Below are 17,981 nucleotides of genomic sequence, written 5' to 3'. Positions count from 1 at the left end.
GGCAGGTTATCCGAGTCTTCCAACGTCCCGAGTCATACACAGGGCTCATACATTTTACTTAACTTGACCGGACTTGTGCCGCGCTAATGGGCAGCATTATTAGGATCTGTACAACACTGCAACTGAAAGGATCCCGCATTAGGGACGGGGTATGCACATGGTATGTACAGAGATCTCCTATGCATCAAGCCAACGGCTGCTCCGAAGACCGAATACGAGAACCCGACGACTCATGTAGTATGAAATAACACCTCATTGTACGTAGAGCATTCCAAGTTAGTCGATATAAACGATAACACTATGGAAAATGCCTCATTCTGTGGGTTGGATGCTACAGTATAAGGATAAGCATTTCCGGCTATGACTGAATAGGAAAAGAAATCCCACGGCTTCTACTTAGCCTTCAACCAGCGGCTCGGCCCAGCCGACTCCGAGATCATTATTCATTACGTCGAAGCCGAGATTGCGTGCCTGCTGCCTAGTGTCTAGTGCTGACAGGGATAGAATCCTTCCAGTTCTGGTTGTTCTAACGACCAGTCTTCCGGCCGGTTACTTGGGTTGCGGAACAGCAACACGCAATTACAGAGCAGAATGAATAAATGTAAATTCATATGTATAATTCGCTATGCAGATGACTCCATCGGTATGCTCGTAAGTCGTATGCTCAAGGTTGCGCACTCTATGTACCTGTATGTACATGTATATCTCTAATTCCAGCCTATACAAACCACCCCAAACACCTAAACAGACCCAGAGTTATCGCTACACGAGAAAGCAGCCGACCCACCACTCTCATTATAGACATCCATAATCCCCTTCACAGAGCCATACGTGCCCGCAACCATCAAGAACGTCCCCACGACAACCACCATCACACTCCAAACCACCATAAACCCCCAGCGCTTCGTCTTCTTCTCCGCGCCTTTATTCCAGTTGTCGTATAGCCACATGCACCCGAATGGCTGGAGACACATAACAGGTCCGAGAAGCGCGCCGATTAGCGAGACGAGCGAGTCGAAGACGGGGATTGTACTGGCGATGATCCAGGCAATAATAATAATGCTGAAGGTGCAGCCGAGCCAGGTGCCCCAGTGGACGAGGGAGTTGGAGTTTAGGTGGCGGGAGCCGCGGAGGATATGCACGAAGATGAATTTCGCTGGGATCTGCGTAGTTGAAATTCATTAGCATTATTAAGTTCAACAGGTATCTTTAAGATGGTCCGCCGTACATGTGAGACAATGGTCATGGTGACGAGAAGCCCTGGCAGTGCAAAGGCGTAGCTGATGATTTTGATAAGAGGCCCCGCGGAGCTGAGTGCTGGGGACGAGACGTAGGAGCCGCAGTAGTAGTACACGACACACCCGATCACCGCGTAGACGACGGTGACGCCGGCCTGACAGATAGCCATGGCGCCTGGGTACTGGTTCGGGTCGCGCATCTCGGACACAATGGAGAAGAAGCCTGTTCAGTTAGTATGGTGTGGCTTGCTACCAGGCAGGATGATATCATGGCATATGCGGTTGGTCTACGTACCAGGTGTGCCGGAGAATGCGTATAAAAGGTTCGAGACTGCCGCAATGGCTTCAGCAAAGGATGGATTGCCAGCAACCTGCCAGTCAGAGACCCATGGTTCGTCTGTCTTGGGGGCTGCATCAGGACGGTCCTGTACACCGACTGCAATCGTGACCATGATAATCGCAACGAGAATGCATGGCAAGCCGACCCAGGCAAGCCAGGTAATCTTCCCAAGTGTTCGCACACTGGAAAAGGCAAAGCCGACTATCGCCGCAATAGCAACAAAGACAGCCGTGCATGTGGCATGGGTAGAGACCGCGTTCAAGCCAATCGAAAGACTGAGAATCGCGGAGCCGCTGTTGAAAATAAAGTCTACAGAATTAGCAGTCGTTCGAGAGCATCGGCTGTTGAACATACAGAGACAGAATCCCGTTGACAGAACAATCCGACCTGGCAGGCCAAACATGATAGCACCCGCATCGTCGATGCTGTACACCTCACGGTGATGAAGCTTGAAGGTACCAATGACATAGGCAGACCAGGTAGTGATGCAGGCCATTGCAATCAAGCAGATGATGCCCGGAACCATGCCCAGCACATTCAACGCAGACGGGATGGCGAGCACGCCCATGCCAATCTGCGTCTTCATCATTAAAATGACGGTTCCTACGAACCCGACCTGGGGACACAGTATTAGCGTTCTGTAATCTGAGCCTTGCTGAAACGCTGAACGCAGTGAGATGAATGCACATTGCGGTAGTTGGGACCCTCTTCTGTGATCTCTCCAAAGACATCGTCGTGCGTGTACTCGACGTGGAAGGCGTCTTGCACATCCTTTGGCTCCTCCTCGGGAGAAAAAAGTCTAGGGGGTTTCGGTGATTCCATTTTGGGTGGGAATATTTGTACAGCTTGAAAGACAAGAGTGACAGGGGGATGGAGGCCCCTTTTATATTGGGGGACATTCCGCCAGGCCACGGCAGGCCAATGGAGGGACGATGGGACATTCCTGCCAAAGCCACTCGGATCTGGGGTCCCCCACACTGCTTTTCATTTCTCGTTTCTCGCTTGTCAACAGGCGACTGGAGACTGGAGAGGTAGTGTGTCTGGGGATGGTCCACCTGTGGGTCAAGCCCTCGGGTCCACGTCCCACGAGACTGCACGCAGCAAGACAACCAGCACCCCGATGAGACCCGGTGTGTCCTATCGTGCTTTTCGGATTACGCCGGCCAGCAGCAATTCTAATTGAGCATCTGCCCACGGCCCACGCTGCGCGGCGACGTAATGATAGCCTGGCGCTTACTCTTCCGGGCATTGGCGCTGCACTGTGACGGCAGTAGTCCTGCGACCGGCCCTTCCTCGGAGTTTTGTCGTCTCCGCGGTATCAACTGGACAGTTGATACCATTTTGCTTCTGGTATAACCATCTGAATGTTGAAGTCGACTTTTATCGCATTGCCGAGACTTCGGCCAGGAACCGACCCGGTGGCGTCGCCAGTCGCCACACGGCTTCAGGCCGATTGGTGTTTTCTGTTGTTTCTCTTCTCTAGCGGTATTCTTGGTATTCTTCGTATTATCCTGTTTTCGCCCAAAGTTTGTTGCCCGGTTCGCGCACTGACCTTCGTGGTGGATGGTTGGATGGTTACGCCATCGGACTTACGGTGTGCCTGTAACAGCTGGCAAAGAATCTACAGTTGGATGTTATTCTGCTATTCCTATCAAACGATATCAAAAGCCATTGAATTCTATCATGTACCCTAAATCTCCGCCCTGTCCTCTTGAACTGTCGCGTCACTATCGGTGTCCTTGTCCTCCTCGTTCTTGTCGTGCATGCCAACACCAGCCCTAATGCGACAACTAATGCATGTTCTAAGCATACTCGGCGTCCCATTGCCGGCTGCAAAGTTCCTATCATTGAAGATCGTCCGGCACTGCGTCACTGACCAGGCCGAGTAGACCTCAACCGCCTTGTTGGCAAACGCATCAGTCGGACTGGTCAAATCAATCTCAACGCCCTCACCGACGAACTTGCGGAATGCCGGCACCAGAATCGCTGCAACCTCTGTATTGCATCCAAGCTGGCGGTTAATCTCCAATGCCTCGGTGATGATACCCGCCTTGTGAGCCTCGACATGGACACGAGCAAGTACAAGATCACTGGCCGACCCAAGCTCCAGCCCAAGCAGGGAGGCTACATATGCCACGTCCTCCTTATGCTCCCTCGCGCAAAGACTACCAACGAGCCTCGCAAGAACAACTTCCGCATTACCCTTCTTCTCCGGAATCGCTGCAGCCTTGACGGCAGCGTAGATCGGGAACTCATGAAATGCAACCGCATTATCATTATCCTCTGCGAGTATCGGCTGCGCGATGTCCACGTTGCCTGTTAGCGCCGCTACTGCCAGAGTATGATGCAGCACGACCTCCCTTGCTTTCCCGGTTTCCCACCGCATGACTCTTCGAAGCAGGTCTTTGCCTAGTATGTGACAGTTCACTCGGGTGTCGTGGTTGACTTGTCTGCGGACTCCACTGAGTGCGACCATCATCGCTTTCATTATTGGCGCGAGGATGTGGATGGTGGGCTCGCTGCTGAATAGCTTGTCTGCTGCCTCTGTGAAGGTCTTTCGATCGGCTGCGAGCGCGGCGTTGAGTAGGGCAGTGGTTGTATTGTCTTCCGGCTTTTGTGTTTCTCGTGATGCGAGGGCCCTCTCGAGCTCATCGGGGACTGGATAGCGGGGAAGGCTTTCCCAGATAGTTTCGGAGGTGAGTGTCATTGTGCTGATTTTGTACTTTACGATATCGAGTTGTGATGCAAGGTGACTGGTGACTGGTGACTGGTGCCTATAGTATTCAGAGTGCAGTCTATGTGTGTCCGGACCATCTGTGTTCTGCACAGAAATATTACCGATATTTATCTAGTGTGCTCATTATTCTCCTTTCAGAAGAGTTTTCATGGGGGAAACAAAGCAAGTGAATAAAGCATGGATATTCACAAATGCCTTCAACAAGGGTTTACAACCGCTTGTCTTATATTATACAAAGAATATAACATCGGCTTATTCAGATGGGGGCATTCTGTTTATTTGATATTATCATGATATCTATTGCATATATTGTGAAACAACCTCAATCCTTTCTAGTGCTATCTAGTGGAAGCCGGGTGAAGCAAGATACCCATAGCACCATTGTCAATGGGCTGCAACAGAACACCATCCGTCTAAATAGAAGTACAATTAGATGTCAAGCTCAGCTTGTTCAGACATCACATACGCGAATAAGTTAAGCCACGGCAAAGTCCATCAACATCGTCTTCGTCGTTCATACACGAAAAGGCTAAACCACGACAGAGTCCCTCCGTATCTTCCTCTTCATCCTTCAGGTCAAGACCAATGTTCAGCAAGTCTTTAACTCTGTCCGCTAACTTTGGAATCATCATGTAGGTTGCTACCCATAGGAGGTCCTTCAACACCTGCTCCCTATCGTCTGACTCGCTGTCCTCATAGATCCCGGAATACATGAAATTATACACCCTCTGCATGGTATTGACAGAGACGCCCTCGTCGAGGGGTACTCGAGTGACCCCACTCAGATAGCAGGTAGCAAAGAACCCAGACCAGAAGACTAGAATGTCGCGGTGCGCCATGAACTCCTTGCCACCCGCTACAATGACAATATCAAACGGCTCGCTATCCTCAAGGCGGCACCGGATACTATCTCTCAGAATCCGAGGCATGCGTTGCTCAGAGATCAGGAGCATACACTGCGCTCGGCTGAACTCAAGATACCGTCCTATTGTCACTTCTCTGAAGGACTGCAGCACGGGCCACCCGGTATCATCCTGAATAACGCGCTGGAATAGAGGCATAAGCAGGTTGACAATATCGCCGAACTCCTTCTCAATCGCAACATCAAGGGCCCTGGCAATCACACTCACCCGGTACATCCAAAGATGGTCCTCAGCGTCGGCATGCGTCTCCCTGAGCCCCAGCAACGCAGCATTAATCTTCCTATCCATCTCGTCATCCCGCATCAACCTCTCCATCAAGCAACACACAACATCAAAATTCCCCGCCGCAGCAGCAGCATACATCGGCTTCTCCAGGAAATCCAGTATCGTATTCCACTCATTCTGCAAGATCCACGCCGCAAGCACCAGATCATCGTCCTCGGCTGCAGCTTCCAGACCCACATTCAGGATTATCCGTCGATGAACTGGAGACCGCAGCTGCACTACTTTCTCCATAATCCCCCATTCCACCGTCCGCTGTCTCTCCTTGATAGCGATGCACAGATTCTCGCAGAAGGTGAGGACCATACGTACTTCGTCGGACCGCTCGAATCCGTTGGGGGCTTCCAGTTTGAAATCGTGCAGTACGCCTCGGGGTAGTGCCACTTCGGCTTCTCTGTCTTCCTGCGTGGATTGACTTTGGTGGCGCGTGGTCTCTTCCAGGTGGTATCGGGCTTGGATGTCGGATATGTGCATGTTCTTGAGCCCTTGCGCGAGCATGTTGATCTCGAATGCGGCTCGGCTTGCCATGTTGGCGGTTCTCTATCATGGGACAAACCCTAGATGTAGGCATTTACGTGGTGAGCTTCCAAGTAAGTGGCTTTATAATACAAGGTTAATCATTACCAGTGAATAATTGCTTTACAGCTACACTAATCACTACTGGTGTTGACAAAGCAGTTGTTCGCTACTAAGCCAGTATCTAAACTTACCTGTTACTATAATTCATGCATCATAGAAGCTTAATGTCTCTTTCTTGCAATCCACTTTCTTTGTTTATTTCCATGGTTTTAAGTACCATACAATACCCCTTTCTCTCTTGTACTCGCTAGACAACGACACTCGGACAAAGCTCTTTCGCATAGCTAAGATAAATACCAACTACTGTTAGCACTCTTCTAGCTCAGCACCTAGCATACCTGCCTTTCCACTCGATTAGACATCTAACACGAATATTCCAACATGGCATCTTCATCCAGCACCCCCACCGAGTTCCAACTCGCCCAAGCCATACGCCACGCCGAGGACGTCAAAAACCTCCTCCCCACCATCCTCACCCCAGAAACCGTGAAAAACATCGGCTGGATGATGGAAGAAACCGTCCTACATGGCTACACAGAATCATACCACCTCCTCGCCCACGAAGTCTTCACCCGCGCCGCCCAATTCTACGACCCCATCCGACACGCCGCAATGGACGCCATACTCCACAATCGGGACGATATAATCGACGATCTATTCGCGCGGATCTCGGCCCTGCCGAACCCAGGCCATTACGAGGATTGGCTTTACACCGTTGACGAGAATGGTATGATTTCTGATAATAACGAGGTCAGACGGTGCGATATCATCGGCTCCGCCCTTTGCGCTGCGATTCACCATGGCAGTTTACCGGCTGTTCGCAAGGTTCTGGGTATGGATGACCTGCCTGTCTATATGGTTGGCACGGCGCTGGAGGCCGCGACGACACTGCACGATGCGGATATGGCGGCTGTGTTGGTTCAGGAGCTAATGCGTGAAAAGGCGCAGGTGACTCGGTTCATCATGCGGAGATCTGGCTTCGAAACTGTCGATGTCAGGGTTGGACTGGAGCTGCGGGTTGAGCGGGCGACGCATATCCTGGACTGTCTGAAGATAGCAGAGGAGAAGGGGTTTGGGGATGTGGTGGCTGTCCTGTTGCCGCATTATCTGGAGTGTGTGGCGGGTCATCCTACGTGTGATTTGTTGCAGCAGTCCGGGTTTATTTATATGTTTCCTCACGAGCTGTATAGGTATATCTCGAGGGGTCTGTGTAAAAAATTTCTGAACCGGGATATTCCTGTCAAGTTTCGGAGTTTCTTGTATACACTGCTGGAGGATGAGTCTCGGAAGGCGTAGTGGTCATTTCTGTTAGACTTCTTTTTGTTATCGAATTAATCTTATTCTTGAATTACTGTCCATGATATTCCGTTCTAGCTTCTTCTTTCATGATAGATCGTAAAATAAAAATGTAAGATGTAAACGGAGCATCGAGCAAAGCAATAGTGTGCACTAATCTGTCCGAGCTGCCTGCATAAGACACCCTCTATCCCTAAGGGTCAATTCCTCACCTCGATGTTTATCAAGGAAAATGACAGAAAAGATCCTCGGCAGCTCTCGTGCTCGTAGTGACACAAACCCAAGTATAATCACGTATATCCGTAATAAGACCAGCACCCACACGAAACTTATCACAACTAGCCGCATAGTTAGGGATACTATTCAACTCGTCATAGATTGCCGTTGCCACATTCACATTCGTCCCCGAGAATGGAGCCACCTGGCACTTCAACGAATTCGCCGGGATACCAGCAATAGGGACGTTTGTCAACGTCGTATACGACGAGCGTGTCAGCATCGACAGTTCCCGCCTGACAATGCTGGCCGGGTTATCGCACACATGGATGTGAATTTGCTCCTCGGTCCTTGTCGCTACGGAGTTCATGGCCAGCGCCCCTGTTGCCCTGGTATATGTCACGCCCTGCGGCGGGTTTCGTAGGGTATCCTGTCCGAGCAGCCAGCCTCTGTTCGGCTCAGGCGCTAGATGCAGTTCCAGTATCCCCGGTAGTTTCTGGGGCGTGGTGATCAGCATGTGGTCCTCCAGGAGTGCCCAGATCGGGTTGCCCGCGACTGCTGGCGTGGTGAGGGTGCAGGTCCCCGCTGGTTTGAGGCAGCGACAGAGGCTGCCGAACCAGAGGTAGCAGCCGTTGCAGGCGAAGTTACCGTCGACGCAGCCGTCGCCCCAGAGGTTTAGACCGCCGTTGTTGGGATTGATGCGGACGACGGTGGATGGTGCGACGAGGGAATCGCACTGTGGTGCGTAGAGGGGGCATTTCAGGGGGACGCCGTGTTGTTGACAGTCACAGCCCGCGACGTTTAGGGACGAGATCTGGTTTGATGTGCATTGGACTGCTGCGGAGCCTTCGATGAACAGATGCAGGAGGATTGTGGTTATGAACAGTGGGTTCAGAGAGTGCGTTGGTATGAACCTCATGCTGGCGCTCCGATATTCCAAAGTTGGATAAGGGACAGTCTCTGATAGCTACCTGTCAGATAATAGCAAGTCCTTAAGCATATGATGCCAAAGAAAGTCAGTCTTCTCTCAAAGGAAAAAGTCAAGTCTTATAGCCAACGTAACGCCGAGTCAAAAGTAAATAACCCTAGTATAAGCTCAACGAGAACGCGAGAACTAAGATTGGGCCAATTAAAATTAATAAAGGCAAGTAAGGAGAGCAAGATGAACTGTCACGAGCAACAGTCGAACCTGGAGATATATAGAATGAAGGGATAGAATGCTGCCTGTCAAAAGCGACTCGATTTCAGAACTCCTGAACCGCCATTAAATATGCAAGTCTATTCTCCGGTGATAGTATATAGTAAATTCTAAGACCGCCGTTTCCCAAGTATTTCGGCGAGGATAGCTCAATGGTGCGCGATGAGTAGAAAGATGTCGAAACTCGACCTAAAAGCCATACTACGCTATGTGGCAGCCCTCTGCTAAGACAATTCCGCTCCTTAAATCGAGAATTCAAGTAACTTCTAACAAGGGTTAATATCAATATCCGCAAGAAACCGTCGCTGTGCGGATAATACGTGAGCCAACTCGGTTTCTGTTTTTATTAGTTTGGCTATTGAGATTTAATTGTTCCATGGTGCGCCAACCACCTGGACAGCTATATACAAGTGTACGCTCGTCCTAGAATTTGACTAAGTATGAAACTTATCCTTGGAGTGCACAATGTCAAGGAACGACTGGAGGTCAAGTAAATCAACACCAACAATGGAAATTGCGTCGCCGTGGCCCAGGTATGCTGCAGTTCATTAGAGATACGCATATATACAGACAAAGCCTTCGAAAGAACAATCAAGTACTGTGACTGCACTGTACCACACTGCAGTAGAAAACACAATCTCCCGCAGCCTCTTCCTTGCCGCGCTAGAACCCTCCCGGAGGTCCATCACGCAACCAGTTTTAGTACAGTATGCAGAGTATCTCCAGAGCGGGATTATCTCTCAAGGACCCGGACCAGGGAAAGACGCGCCCGAACCGCAGCTCATCATTCTCACAGCGTGTACTCTGGAGTCTCGCTTGGGGAATCCCGCTAATCCAACGTATCAGGAACAATGCATTAACGGGTTCAACGTCGGAGATGCACCGTGTCGATCGTCGGGAATCGAAGCCGAGGGCGCGTCGGAGAAGCTGATTAGACCGTTGGATATAGAGCAGCCGCGGATGAGATAGGTGGTAGGTAATATGACAGTTTAACCTTTCAAGGGGCTTTTTCAGATTCGGTCCCTGTCAAGTATTACATCTACTTTAGCTCAATTGTGATTTGGCTGTTGGTTGCTGTATACTCGGATATAGATCTAGATGGTGGTTGATTTTGTCAAGAATATACATGCTATTTAATCGAGGCTACTTCATGTATTCTACGTTCATTACATATTCTAAAATGTTTTCGTAACCCTCCTCGACTCCCATCTCCTGTCCCTCAACAAGCCCAGTAGATCGGGGTACCCTGCTTTGTCCATTTCTGACGAGCTACCATCCGCGGAGTCGCGGGAAAGGCAGCCACCAGCGCCTTGTTGTTATAGGGCACCAGGACACCACCAGCAATCGCACCCAGAATGAAAAAGAAGCCGAACCGGATATAAATGGTCCAGAAAGCCTTCTTCATATACGTACGAGGGTGTTTCACCTCCGCTGCAATTGCAATCAGAGTAACAGATCAAGCCTCCAGGGGCTGGGCGTAGGATGTCAGCGATGTAATTGTTCACGCAGGATAGGATACAGGAATAGAAGATAATGGCGAGGACGGTCGTCTCAATGGGCCAGGCGGCCTTTTGAGAGGGCACTGCCGATATTGATGAGCAGACTCTCCCCCTATGACCATGATCTGGACCTGGCGGTAGCTGATGGAGCTCGTTCTTTCGTTGCGATCTGAGTGTCGGCGTCATTGTTTATAAAGTTGTCGATGTGATCGGGCATGTCGTCCTTTTTGGCACCCATTGCTAGCTAGTACTCAAAGTCAGTTCAATAAGTATATACGCTAGAAACAAAGAGGACAAAACAAACAGAGCTTGGAAGGCACCATCTAGGCATGACTGCACTTGGCTTTTATATTGACGACAAGGACTGTCAGTCTGTCCGGGCCAGGAAAGACAACAGTCACAGCTATCAAACGCAGCTCTTCCCTCAACAAGGCCGCAGACAGCCAGTACCAAGACATTTGAATCGAATTACCTTCATTGGGACCTACCGGGAATAGCCCCAAGAGACTTGGCCAATTCAACCTCATACCCAGTCTGTGGATACTCCGTGGATAGTAGTCTGGGTGGGTCAGGAAGGCCGCGGAGATGGCGTAGTCGCAGTGGGCCGTCTGGGGCAAAACATCGGATTAGGAACCCGAGGAGCTGTGGAGATCAGAGCCGAAATACAAATGCGATCGACCGGATTGACGTTTCATTAGGTCGCGGTGGGCATCGTGGGTGTGCGCATGGGCATCATGGAGTCGTGGAGTCGTAGGAATCCGATGCTCGGACATAAACGTCGACGTGGAGACAAGGATCTTGCATCATCTATACATAAGCTATGCTGGAGGGAAACCTGGACGGAAACAATAACCCAACGCGTGCTAGCCATTCTACCGTAACGCCCTAGTCTATACCCTACCTCAGTCCACTTGCTATATCGATCCCTCCCAATCATTGTGCGCCGAATCCAGCACGTTCATGCTCATGCTCTCCGGATGCCCCATCTGATCCACCAGAGAAAAGAACTCGTAAGACGAAATCCCGATGCTGTCCAGAAAGTCCAAGTTTGGCGCCTGGGCAAGCACAGACGGCGACGTCGGGTCCCCGCCAGCCATCGACAAGGGGATTGTATCCGTACCAGCTAGCGTGGCATCGTCATTCCCATCGAGTCGTAGCAGATGCTCAGCACCGGGGTCAGAGTGTGAAGGGCCCGGGAGAATCAGGGTCTCCAGCCCGCGCCGCTCAATCCGCAGCGCCAACTCCTGGAACAGCTTCTCCAGCTGGACGAGCTCGGATTTGCGGGCCGCGGCGAGCTTGCTCCCGCGCTGGATCATCTGGTCGAGGATCGAGTAGGCGTCCTTGATGTAATCCTGTCTTTCGGTGACGTTTGGGAACAGCGTCCCGGCCATGATGACGTGCATGGAGGCGCCGTATGTGAATTCCATATCAAACGGGAGGAACACTTCTATGGATCCCCGGTTAGTGACTTTGTCGGGAGAAGTCATACTGGGTATAGGGTATACCTGGATTACTTACCAAGAAGACTGTCTTCATCCGTGAGGATCTGTAGCGTCTTCGCGGCCGACTTGATCCCGGCCGATATGAGGGCGTTTGTCGGCGCCACGATGCTCTGCCAGTCCTCTGCTCCGTGGCCCAGCTTCTGGAGTCGTTCTTTGAGGACCGATAGGAGGAGGGGTCTTGTTGCTACGATCACGCACTGGTTTCCAAGTTAGACTGAACGAAGGGTTGCAAAGGTGTACGAACCTGGTGGTATAAGAGCGTGATATACCGCGTGCCCTTGGGCATTGTATCCACGGAGTTCTGGAACTTCAGGTGGATGATTCTCTCGATCTCGCGGGCGTGGCCTGCCAGTACATGCAGGATAGACCGTGTTGTTTCTAGGAATGTTCCCAGCTGCGTTTCGTCTCCTTTGTAAATGGCTTCTGGATGTCAGCTATTCCGGTCGCTTTGTTAGTTGTTCGATGGCCTCACATGAAAGAATGTACGATAGAAGATGCGACAGTCTGACAGAGAGACTAAGTGTGGCATCACTCTGCGAGCCCGCATTCGGGGGATCCAGCAACGTCGTGATATCGCTGTCCTGGGGCGTCATGGAAGCTCCGACAGAGGACGAAATCTGCCGGTCAAGGACATACAGCGTCCACCAGAGATTCCGGCTGCGGGCGACAGTCTCAGGACCGAGTTCATCTTCGGGTAGTTGGGTATGCATTCCGTCCATCTGAGCAATACGGATTGCGTGTCCGATCTAGGCCATAAATCAGTAGAGGGTATACTATAAAAGGAGGTACACGCACATAAACATGCGCAGATGAGCGGTGGTCAATAGAGTAAAGATACAACCCCGTCAAAGCAAGCACTTCAATAGCAACAAACCCCCCACGAGAAAGAGCCGTATGGTCAGGCATGAGCGACATTGCACGCAAAAAGAACTTGCATCCAGGGGGGTCTGCTGAGTTTCTCGTCCGCATAAGGAACGCATTCCCAAACGCCAGCACCAGCAGGAACTGGACAAACCAGATACGACACTTGCTGGCCTGCTGTACGGCATCGCCATAGTAGAACTTGTCCACGTTACGGAGGAACTCCTCCTCGTGGATTATGCGGAAGTTGTGTCCAAGGTGGAACTTGACGGTGTTGAAGAGGTACAGGGCGTGGTCGAGGGATGGCAGGTTGCTGATATCAGGATGCTCGCCGGCTGGCACGGGGCTCCATTGAATGGGATAGAGGTCTCCGTCGAACAGCTCTGGCTCGCTGTGCTGCGGTTCAACGTGCAGCTTCTCTGCGATCATGAGCTTCAGCCGGGCAGTGAACGACCAGGTCGAAGTGGGCGCCAGCCACGCTGCACAGTTAGCAATGCCAGAGCAAAGCACAGGCTCAACACATAGGATACAGACATACTCCAGTTCCTTTTTGACTTGTGGTTCTTCTTGATAATGCGAGACGGGAGAGTAAACGGACTCGTCCAGATCGTCCTCGCCGAGTCCACCAGGAAGGGAATCTCCTCTGGCTGGGACCCCAGAGAATCTACATCGGCCATTAGCCCCAGACGAACAACATTCTCATCCCCAGAGGAATGAGTACCCTCGATGTCCACCTCTGACCCGAACGCCGACGCCGACGTGCGCTTGACCGTCGGGGGCGTTGGCTGCTGCTGTACCTGATGTTGCTGTTGATGCTGCTGCTGCTGGTGTCGCGGCCGGTCGGCTGCTTTTCCCTGTAGTTCGCGAAGATACCTAGGAGAGACATGCCTCAATTTCGCGATTCAGCAAGCGTACGAGAGCGGGTGCACGCAACGAACCTCTCTGGGACCATGACTTTGCTGATGCTCTCGAGGAAGCGGCACTCAACGCGACGGCGCTGGCAGTTGGCGCAGGGCTCCTCGCCGGTGCATTTTATCTTGCTCTGGCGACAGGCGACGCATCTGCGGGCGTCAGATTCACTATAATTTTTCTTGACAGAATGTTCTATAACAGAATATTCTATTGCGGGGCGCCACCCACCGTACCCGAGGGCGGGGGGGTAGAGGAGAGGAGACTTACGCGTTTGAGGTGCGCTTCAGCTTGCGCTGCTTGGGAGCGACGGTCGTCATGGCGATAGCAATCGGACGAGGATATGAATATATGGAGGTGAGAAGCTGTTGCGAGGAATAGTGGGAAAAGTGTATCGCGGACAGACTCCGAGTCCCCCGCAGTGCGTGCACCGTGCAGTCGTGGGGATCTGGTTCCCTGTTTCGTCCAACAAGCCCGGCCTTCTTAGTCAAGACGACTATAAAGGACTAACTAGAGAACAGTCCAGGGCGCCCACTGGTTAGTTGGAGATAACGCTTAAACGGGTGAATCTGTCTCTGCAGCGCCCTTCACAGGCCGCTTCCTGCACATTCCCGCCTGCAATCACCTGCTGTTCTCATGCCTGGTGAAGCCTGCCGCCAGATCTGGCCAGCTGTCTCGCACAGACCAGCTGCCCCATTGCCCAGTTAGGACTCGATTTCCACGGTTCTGGCTCTGCTGGTTGGCTGCTCGGGTTCTGAACCCGAGATGGTGGAGAAACCCGAGATATACTGCTGTAACCGAGGGGAGCTCCAACTGGCCATGCAGTCGTGGACACCGTATAAATGAGCTTGTGGTGGTAAGTCGCTGATAACTATCGCTTTCTTTTCCTCGTTTCGCTTGTCGTAGCTGTTCAGAAAGCATCCAAGGACCCACCATGTTCGACGTTCTCGTTGTCGGCGCAGGCCTCAGCGGTCTGCAGGCTGCTCAATCGGCCCAGCAAGCTGGTCTCTCGGTCGCTGTGATCGAAGCTCGCGAGCGCATCGGCGGCAAGATCTGGAGTGTTCCTCTGGCTTCTGGTCGCGGCTTTGCTGACCTCGGCGGTGCTTGGATCAATACCACTCTGCAGCCGCGCGTCGGCGCATACGTGAAGCGCTTTGGATTGAAGACGGTGCAGCAGAGACTCGAAGGACGTGCGGTTATGCAGGAGGGGCCTGGCAAGAGATTCGAGTTTCCCTTTGGCGTTACGCCTGATGTTAGTTCTCTACCATCCCTATCTTCAGTTCCCGGTGCCCGGTTGAACTGGTTCAGACATTTCAATGGCGACTGACACTTCGCGCAGTTCACACCAGAGGAAAAGAAGAGCTTGGAAGCTGTCCGCGATCACATCCAGGCTGAGTCGCTGAAGCCTGGGTCTTCTCCCACGGTCGCCGACGACAATATCACGCTGGACCAGTATGTGCGGAATCTGGGTGCGCTGCCCAACGTCGTCAAGATGGTCAATCTCTGGGCAGAGGTCATGCACGGTCTCGAAGCAACAGAGTATTCTGCTGCCTGGTTCATCGACTACTGCCGTCGCAACAGGGGATTGTTGGCTATTCGCGCTGACGACGCCAGTGGTGGCCAGCACTTGCGCTTTGCGAATGGTATGCCTCCACCTTACCCTTAAAATAGAGCTAGTGAAGAAGTATTAACAAGACAGGCGCCCAATCCCTCCCTAACAACATCGCCAACCTCGTCGGCGCAAGCAACATCCACCTCTCGTCCCCCGTCGCCTCCATCGTCGACCACGGCGACCACATCGCAGTCACAACAACAACAGGCAAGGTCTTTGCCGGCCGCAAGTGTATTCTCTCCATCCCAAGCACCATGTATAAAGAACTCAACATCCAGCCCTCCCTGCCACAACCCGTGCAGGAAGTCACAAACGCTACTGTGCTGGGCGACTACAACAAAGCCATCGTCTGCTATGACCGGCCGTGGTGGCGGGACCTCGGGTTCAACGGGTACTTTGCTAGCTACGAGGGCCCTGTTATCCTTGCCAGAGATACAAGTGTTGAAGAGAGCAGACACTACTCGCTTACGTGCTTCGTGAATGGCAAGCCTGGTCGGGAATGGGGTAAATTGAGACCTCATGAGCGCAGGGCTGTTGTGCTGAAGCAGATTGCGGGCATCTTCAAGCAGGGGCTCGATGGAGAGGCATACAAGCCTATTGAGGTGTTCGATCAGGTCTGGCAGCATGAGACATTCAGCCGGGGTGCGCTGGCGCCAATTACGGCGTTGGGCCATATGACCAAGTTTGCGTATGTGTATGGAAAGCCGGTTGGCAATCTGCATTTTGTCGGCACGGAGTATAGTAATGAGTGGAGGGGATATATGGAGGGGGCGCTCTGTTCGGGCGAGATTGGGGCTGCGGAGGTTGCGAGGGCGTTGAAGAAGGATGGCCGGGCTAATCTGTAGTTGGCCTCTGATGACTGTATGACACTTGCATTGGGTGGTTGGTTAGCATAAGAATGTCAATCCTATTGCGTATGTCACGGCTTAGGGTTGTAATGTCCGACATTCTGTAGGTATTACAAGCTTTATATCCAGTAAACCTCTCCTTCAACTTCCTAACCATAACCGGCTCCCTTCATATAATATATTTTGGTCAGTGACAGAATGAATGGCAGCAGACATTTGTATTGCAAAGCAAAACGACACCTCTCCCGGCAAATTGTCATCCTCGTCACACGTAGTGTTCGGGCACAATGGATGTTCCATATAAAATGCCCGGACAAAGAGCACGCCCTAGTGATCGCTGCATTTGGACGCCAGTCCAAGTGCACGATTATCCACCGGACTATGGCTAGCATATCAGGCACTCAAAGACCTGAATTACCATTAATCGAATCACTTAATCGATTTTATTGGGGGAATATATCCAGCGCACAGCTTTAAAGTGCCGCGGTGCTGTTGCAGTGTTTCTAATATAGGACCGGTCTCCACTATGAATTTGAGAATCTACTATAATTTAGCCATTAGTAAAAGACCGGGAAACTTGACTTTTTAAGCATGTTCGACTTTGATATATGGATTGTACTGAGAATGTTGTGTCTGTATTAGTTATTGCCAGCATTGGCGAGGATATATATATTTCGGTCAGTATGTAAAACCAAAAAAGCCATCGACGATAATAATCGTATCACCGAGAATCGAGATTCAAGACAAAACCAATCGGATTATAATGCATCATGAACGATGATGGCTATGGCCTCGGTGCTCACTGCTCACTGCTCAGTAATCACCCCAGACTTTCCATACTAATCAAGTCAACCTCGGCTGTCCCGCCATCCGTATATCAACTCCACCATCGCTTGCCGACACTACAACTACACCACTGAACCATTCTCTACACTACTCCGTATAATGTCGTTAAATCGCGAATCTAAACCCGTCCTAGCCGTCATCGGCATCGGCCCAGGCATCGGCGAAGCCGTCTCGCACCACTTCGCCGCAAAAGGCTTCACCGTTGCGCTGATCGCACGGACAGAAGAAAAGCTAGCCAAGATCCAAAAGACCATCAACGACGACGTCGGCAGCCCAACAGCCTCAAAATACTACGTCGCCGACGCGCGCTCTGAATCATCGCTGCAGTCTACATTCGCCCAGATAAAAGCCGAGCTGGGCGCAGTCGACGTGCTCATCTACAATGCCGGATCGCGCCGGTTCACGCCGCGCACGATCCTCGAGACCTCCAGCGAGGAATTCGAGAACTTCACGCGGATTAACCTCTTTGGCGCGTTCTTTGCTGCCAAATGCGTTATCCCGGATATGTTGGCCAAGGGCCGTGGGACGATCCTGTTTACCGGCGCAACGGGTTCGATTCGCGGTAATGCGGGCGTGAGTTCCTTCTCGCCGGGCAAGTTTGGGCTGCGGTCGCTATCGCAGATTATCACGCGGGAGTTTCAGAGTAAGGGGATTCATACGGCGCATGTTCTTGTTGATGGGCCGGTCGAGAGCGATATTGTGGGAGGGGTTGTGAAGCGGCGGTGGGAGAAGGCGGGCGAGGGCGAGAAGGTGAATGAGAAGGACCTGTATCTGATGCAGCCGCGGGACCTGGCGGGGGTGTACTGGTATTTGTACACGCAACCGCGCAGTACGTGGACGCAGGAGCTGGACGTGCGGAGCCAGCGGGAGCAGATGTTTTCGAAGATCTGAGGATCACGTGTTGCATAGTCTTGGCATGTATGTTCATCAGTTATCAGTCATCAGTATCACCCAGCAGTCAACAGTGCAATCAATGTTACAATAAAGAGTTATGAAATATCATCCCTCATATCCGAAGTCGAAACAATGAATATACACGAGATAAGGATTCAGGGGCTGAACAGCAGGCAACGACGTGGCGCTAAAAATAGCGGA

General features: G+C 51.7%; 9 protein-coding genes across 9 annotated transcripts; 3 read left to right on the top strand and 6 right to left on the bottom strand.

Moving 5' to 3' along the window:
- Positions 1-590: 590 nt before the first annotated feature.
- ASPSYDRAFT_829608 (uncharacterized protein) lies at positions 591-2,314 on the bottom strand. The gene is made up of 4 exons (XM_040851181.1): positions 1,933-2,314; positions 1,534-1,887; positions 1,229-1,461; positions 591-1,163 (listed from the first exon to the last, which is right to left on the bottom strand). Exons 1-4 carry the CDS (start codon positions 2,165-2,167, stop codon positions 741-743), a joined length of 1,245 nt encoding a protein of 414 aa, XP_040705322.1. The 5' UTR covers positions 2,168-2,314; the 3' UTR covers positions 591-740.
- Positions 2,315-3,029, bottom strand: ASPSYDRAFT_829607 (uncharacterized protein). Its single transcript, XM_040851180.1, has one exon. It carries the CDS (start codon positions 2,825-2,827, stop codon positions 2,462-2,464), a length of 366 nt encoding a protein of 121 aa, XP_040705321.1. The 5' UTR covers positions 2,828-3,029; the 3' UTR covers positions 2,315-2,461.
- A 115-nt stretch (positions 3,030-3,144) lies between these two features.
- On the bottom strand, positions 3,145-4,689 carry ASPSYDRAFT_43432 (uncharacterized protein). Its single transcript, XM_040846648.1, has one exon. The coding sequence runs from the start codon at positions 4,283-4,285 to the stop codon at positions 3,269-3,271; it is 1,017 nt and encodes a 338-aa protein (XP_040705320.1). The 5' UTR covers positions 4,286-4,689; the 3' UTR covers positions 3,145-3,268.
- Positions 4,431-6,209, bottom strand: ASPSYDRAFT_1173295 (BTB/POZ domain-containing protein). Its single transcript, XM_040840275.1, has one exon. The coding sequence runs from the start codon at positions 6,046-6,048 to the stop codon at positions 4,774-4,776; it is 1,275 nt and encodes a 424-aa protein (XP_040705319.1). The 5' UTR covers positions 6,049-6,209; the 3' UTR covers positions 4,431-4,773.
- Positions 6,210-6,328: 119 nt separating this feature from the next.
- Positions 6,329-7,395, top strand: ASPSYDRAFT_1173291 (uncharacterized protein; the record flags this gene model as incomplete). Its single annotated transcript, XM_040840274.1, has 1 exon — positions 6,329-7,395. The coding sequence occupies exon 1, from the start codon at positions 6,481-6,483 to the stop codon at positions 7,393-7,395; it is 915 nt and encodes a 304-aa protein (XP_040705318.1). The 5' UTR covers positions 6,329-6,480.
- Positions 7,396-7,618: 223 nt separating this feature from the next.
- ASPSYDRAFT_29996 (uncharacterized protein) lies at positions 7,619-8,530 on the bottom strand (the record flags this gene model as incomplete). Its single annotated transcript, XM_040844716.1, has 1 exon — positions 7,619-8,530. The coding sequence occupies one exon, from the start codon at positions 8,528-8,530 to the stop codon at positions 7,619-7,621; it is 912 nt and encodes a 303-aa protein (XP_040705317.1).
- A 2,234-nt stretch (positions 8,531-10,764) lies between these two features.
- ASPSYDRAFT_1173285 (uncharacterized protein) lies at positions 10,765-14,238 on the bottom strand. The gene is made up of 8 exons (XM_040840273.1): positions 13,851-14,238; positions 13,610-13,732; positions 13,210-13,559; positions 12,606-13,150; positions 12,283-12,556; positions 12,055-12,230; positions 11,827-12,007; positions 10,765-11,755 (listed from the first exon to the last, which is right to left on the bottom strand). The coding sequence occupies exons 1-8, from the start codon at positions 13,898-13,900 to the stop codon at positions 11,223-11,225; spliced, it is 2,232 nt and encodes a 743-aa protein (XP_040705316.1). The 5' UTR covers positions 13,901-14,238; the 3' UTR covers positions 10,765-11,222.
- Positions 14,239-14,514: 276 nt separating this feature from the next.
- Positions 14,515-16,037, top strand: ASPSYDRAFT_88052 (flavin monoamine oxidase family protein; the record flags this gene model as incomplete). The annotated part of the gene is made up of 3 exons (XM_040851954.1): positions 14,515-14,832; positions 14,920-15,223; positions 15,280-16,037. 3 exons carry the CDS (start codon positions 14,515-14,517, stop codon positions 16,035-16,037), a joined length of 1,380 nt encoding a protein of 459 aa, XP_040705315.1.
- A 621-nt stretch (positions 16,038-16,658) lies between these two features.
- Positions 16,659-17,927, top strand: ASPSYDRAFT_43429 (uncharacterized protein). Its single transcript, XM_040846646.1, has one exon. It carries the CDS (start codon positions 16,986-16,988, stop codon positions 17,775-17,777), a length of 792 nt encoding a protein of 263 aa, XP_040705314.1. The 5' UTR covers positions 16,659-16,985; the 3' UTR covers positions 17,778-17,927.
- The last annotated feature ends 54 nt before the right edge of the window (positions 17,928-17,981 follow it).

The sequence above is a fragment of the Aspergillus sydowii genome (assembly GCF_001890705.1).
Source record: "Aspergillus sydowii CBS 593.65 unplaced genomic scaffold ASPSYscaffold_3, whole genome shotgun sequence".
NCBI classification, from domain to species: Eukaryota; Fungi; Ascomycota; class Eurotiomycetes; order Eurotiales; family Aspergillaceae; genus Aspergillus; species Aspergillus sydowii.
The sequence above is the reverse complement of the archived record's forward strand: the minus strand, read 5'-3'. Positions and strand labels throughout refer to the sequence as shown.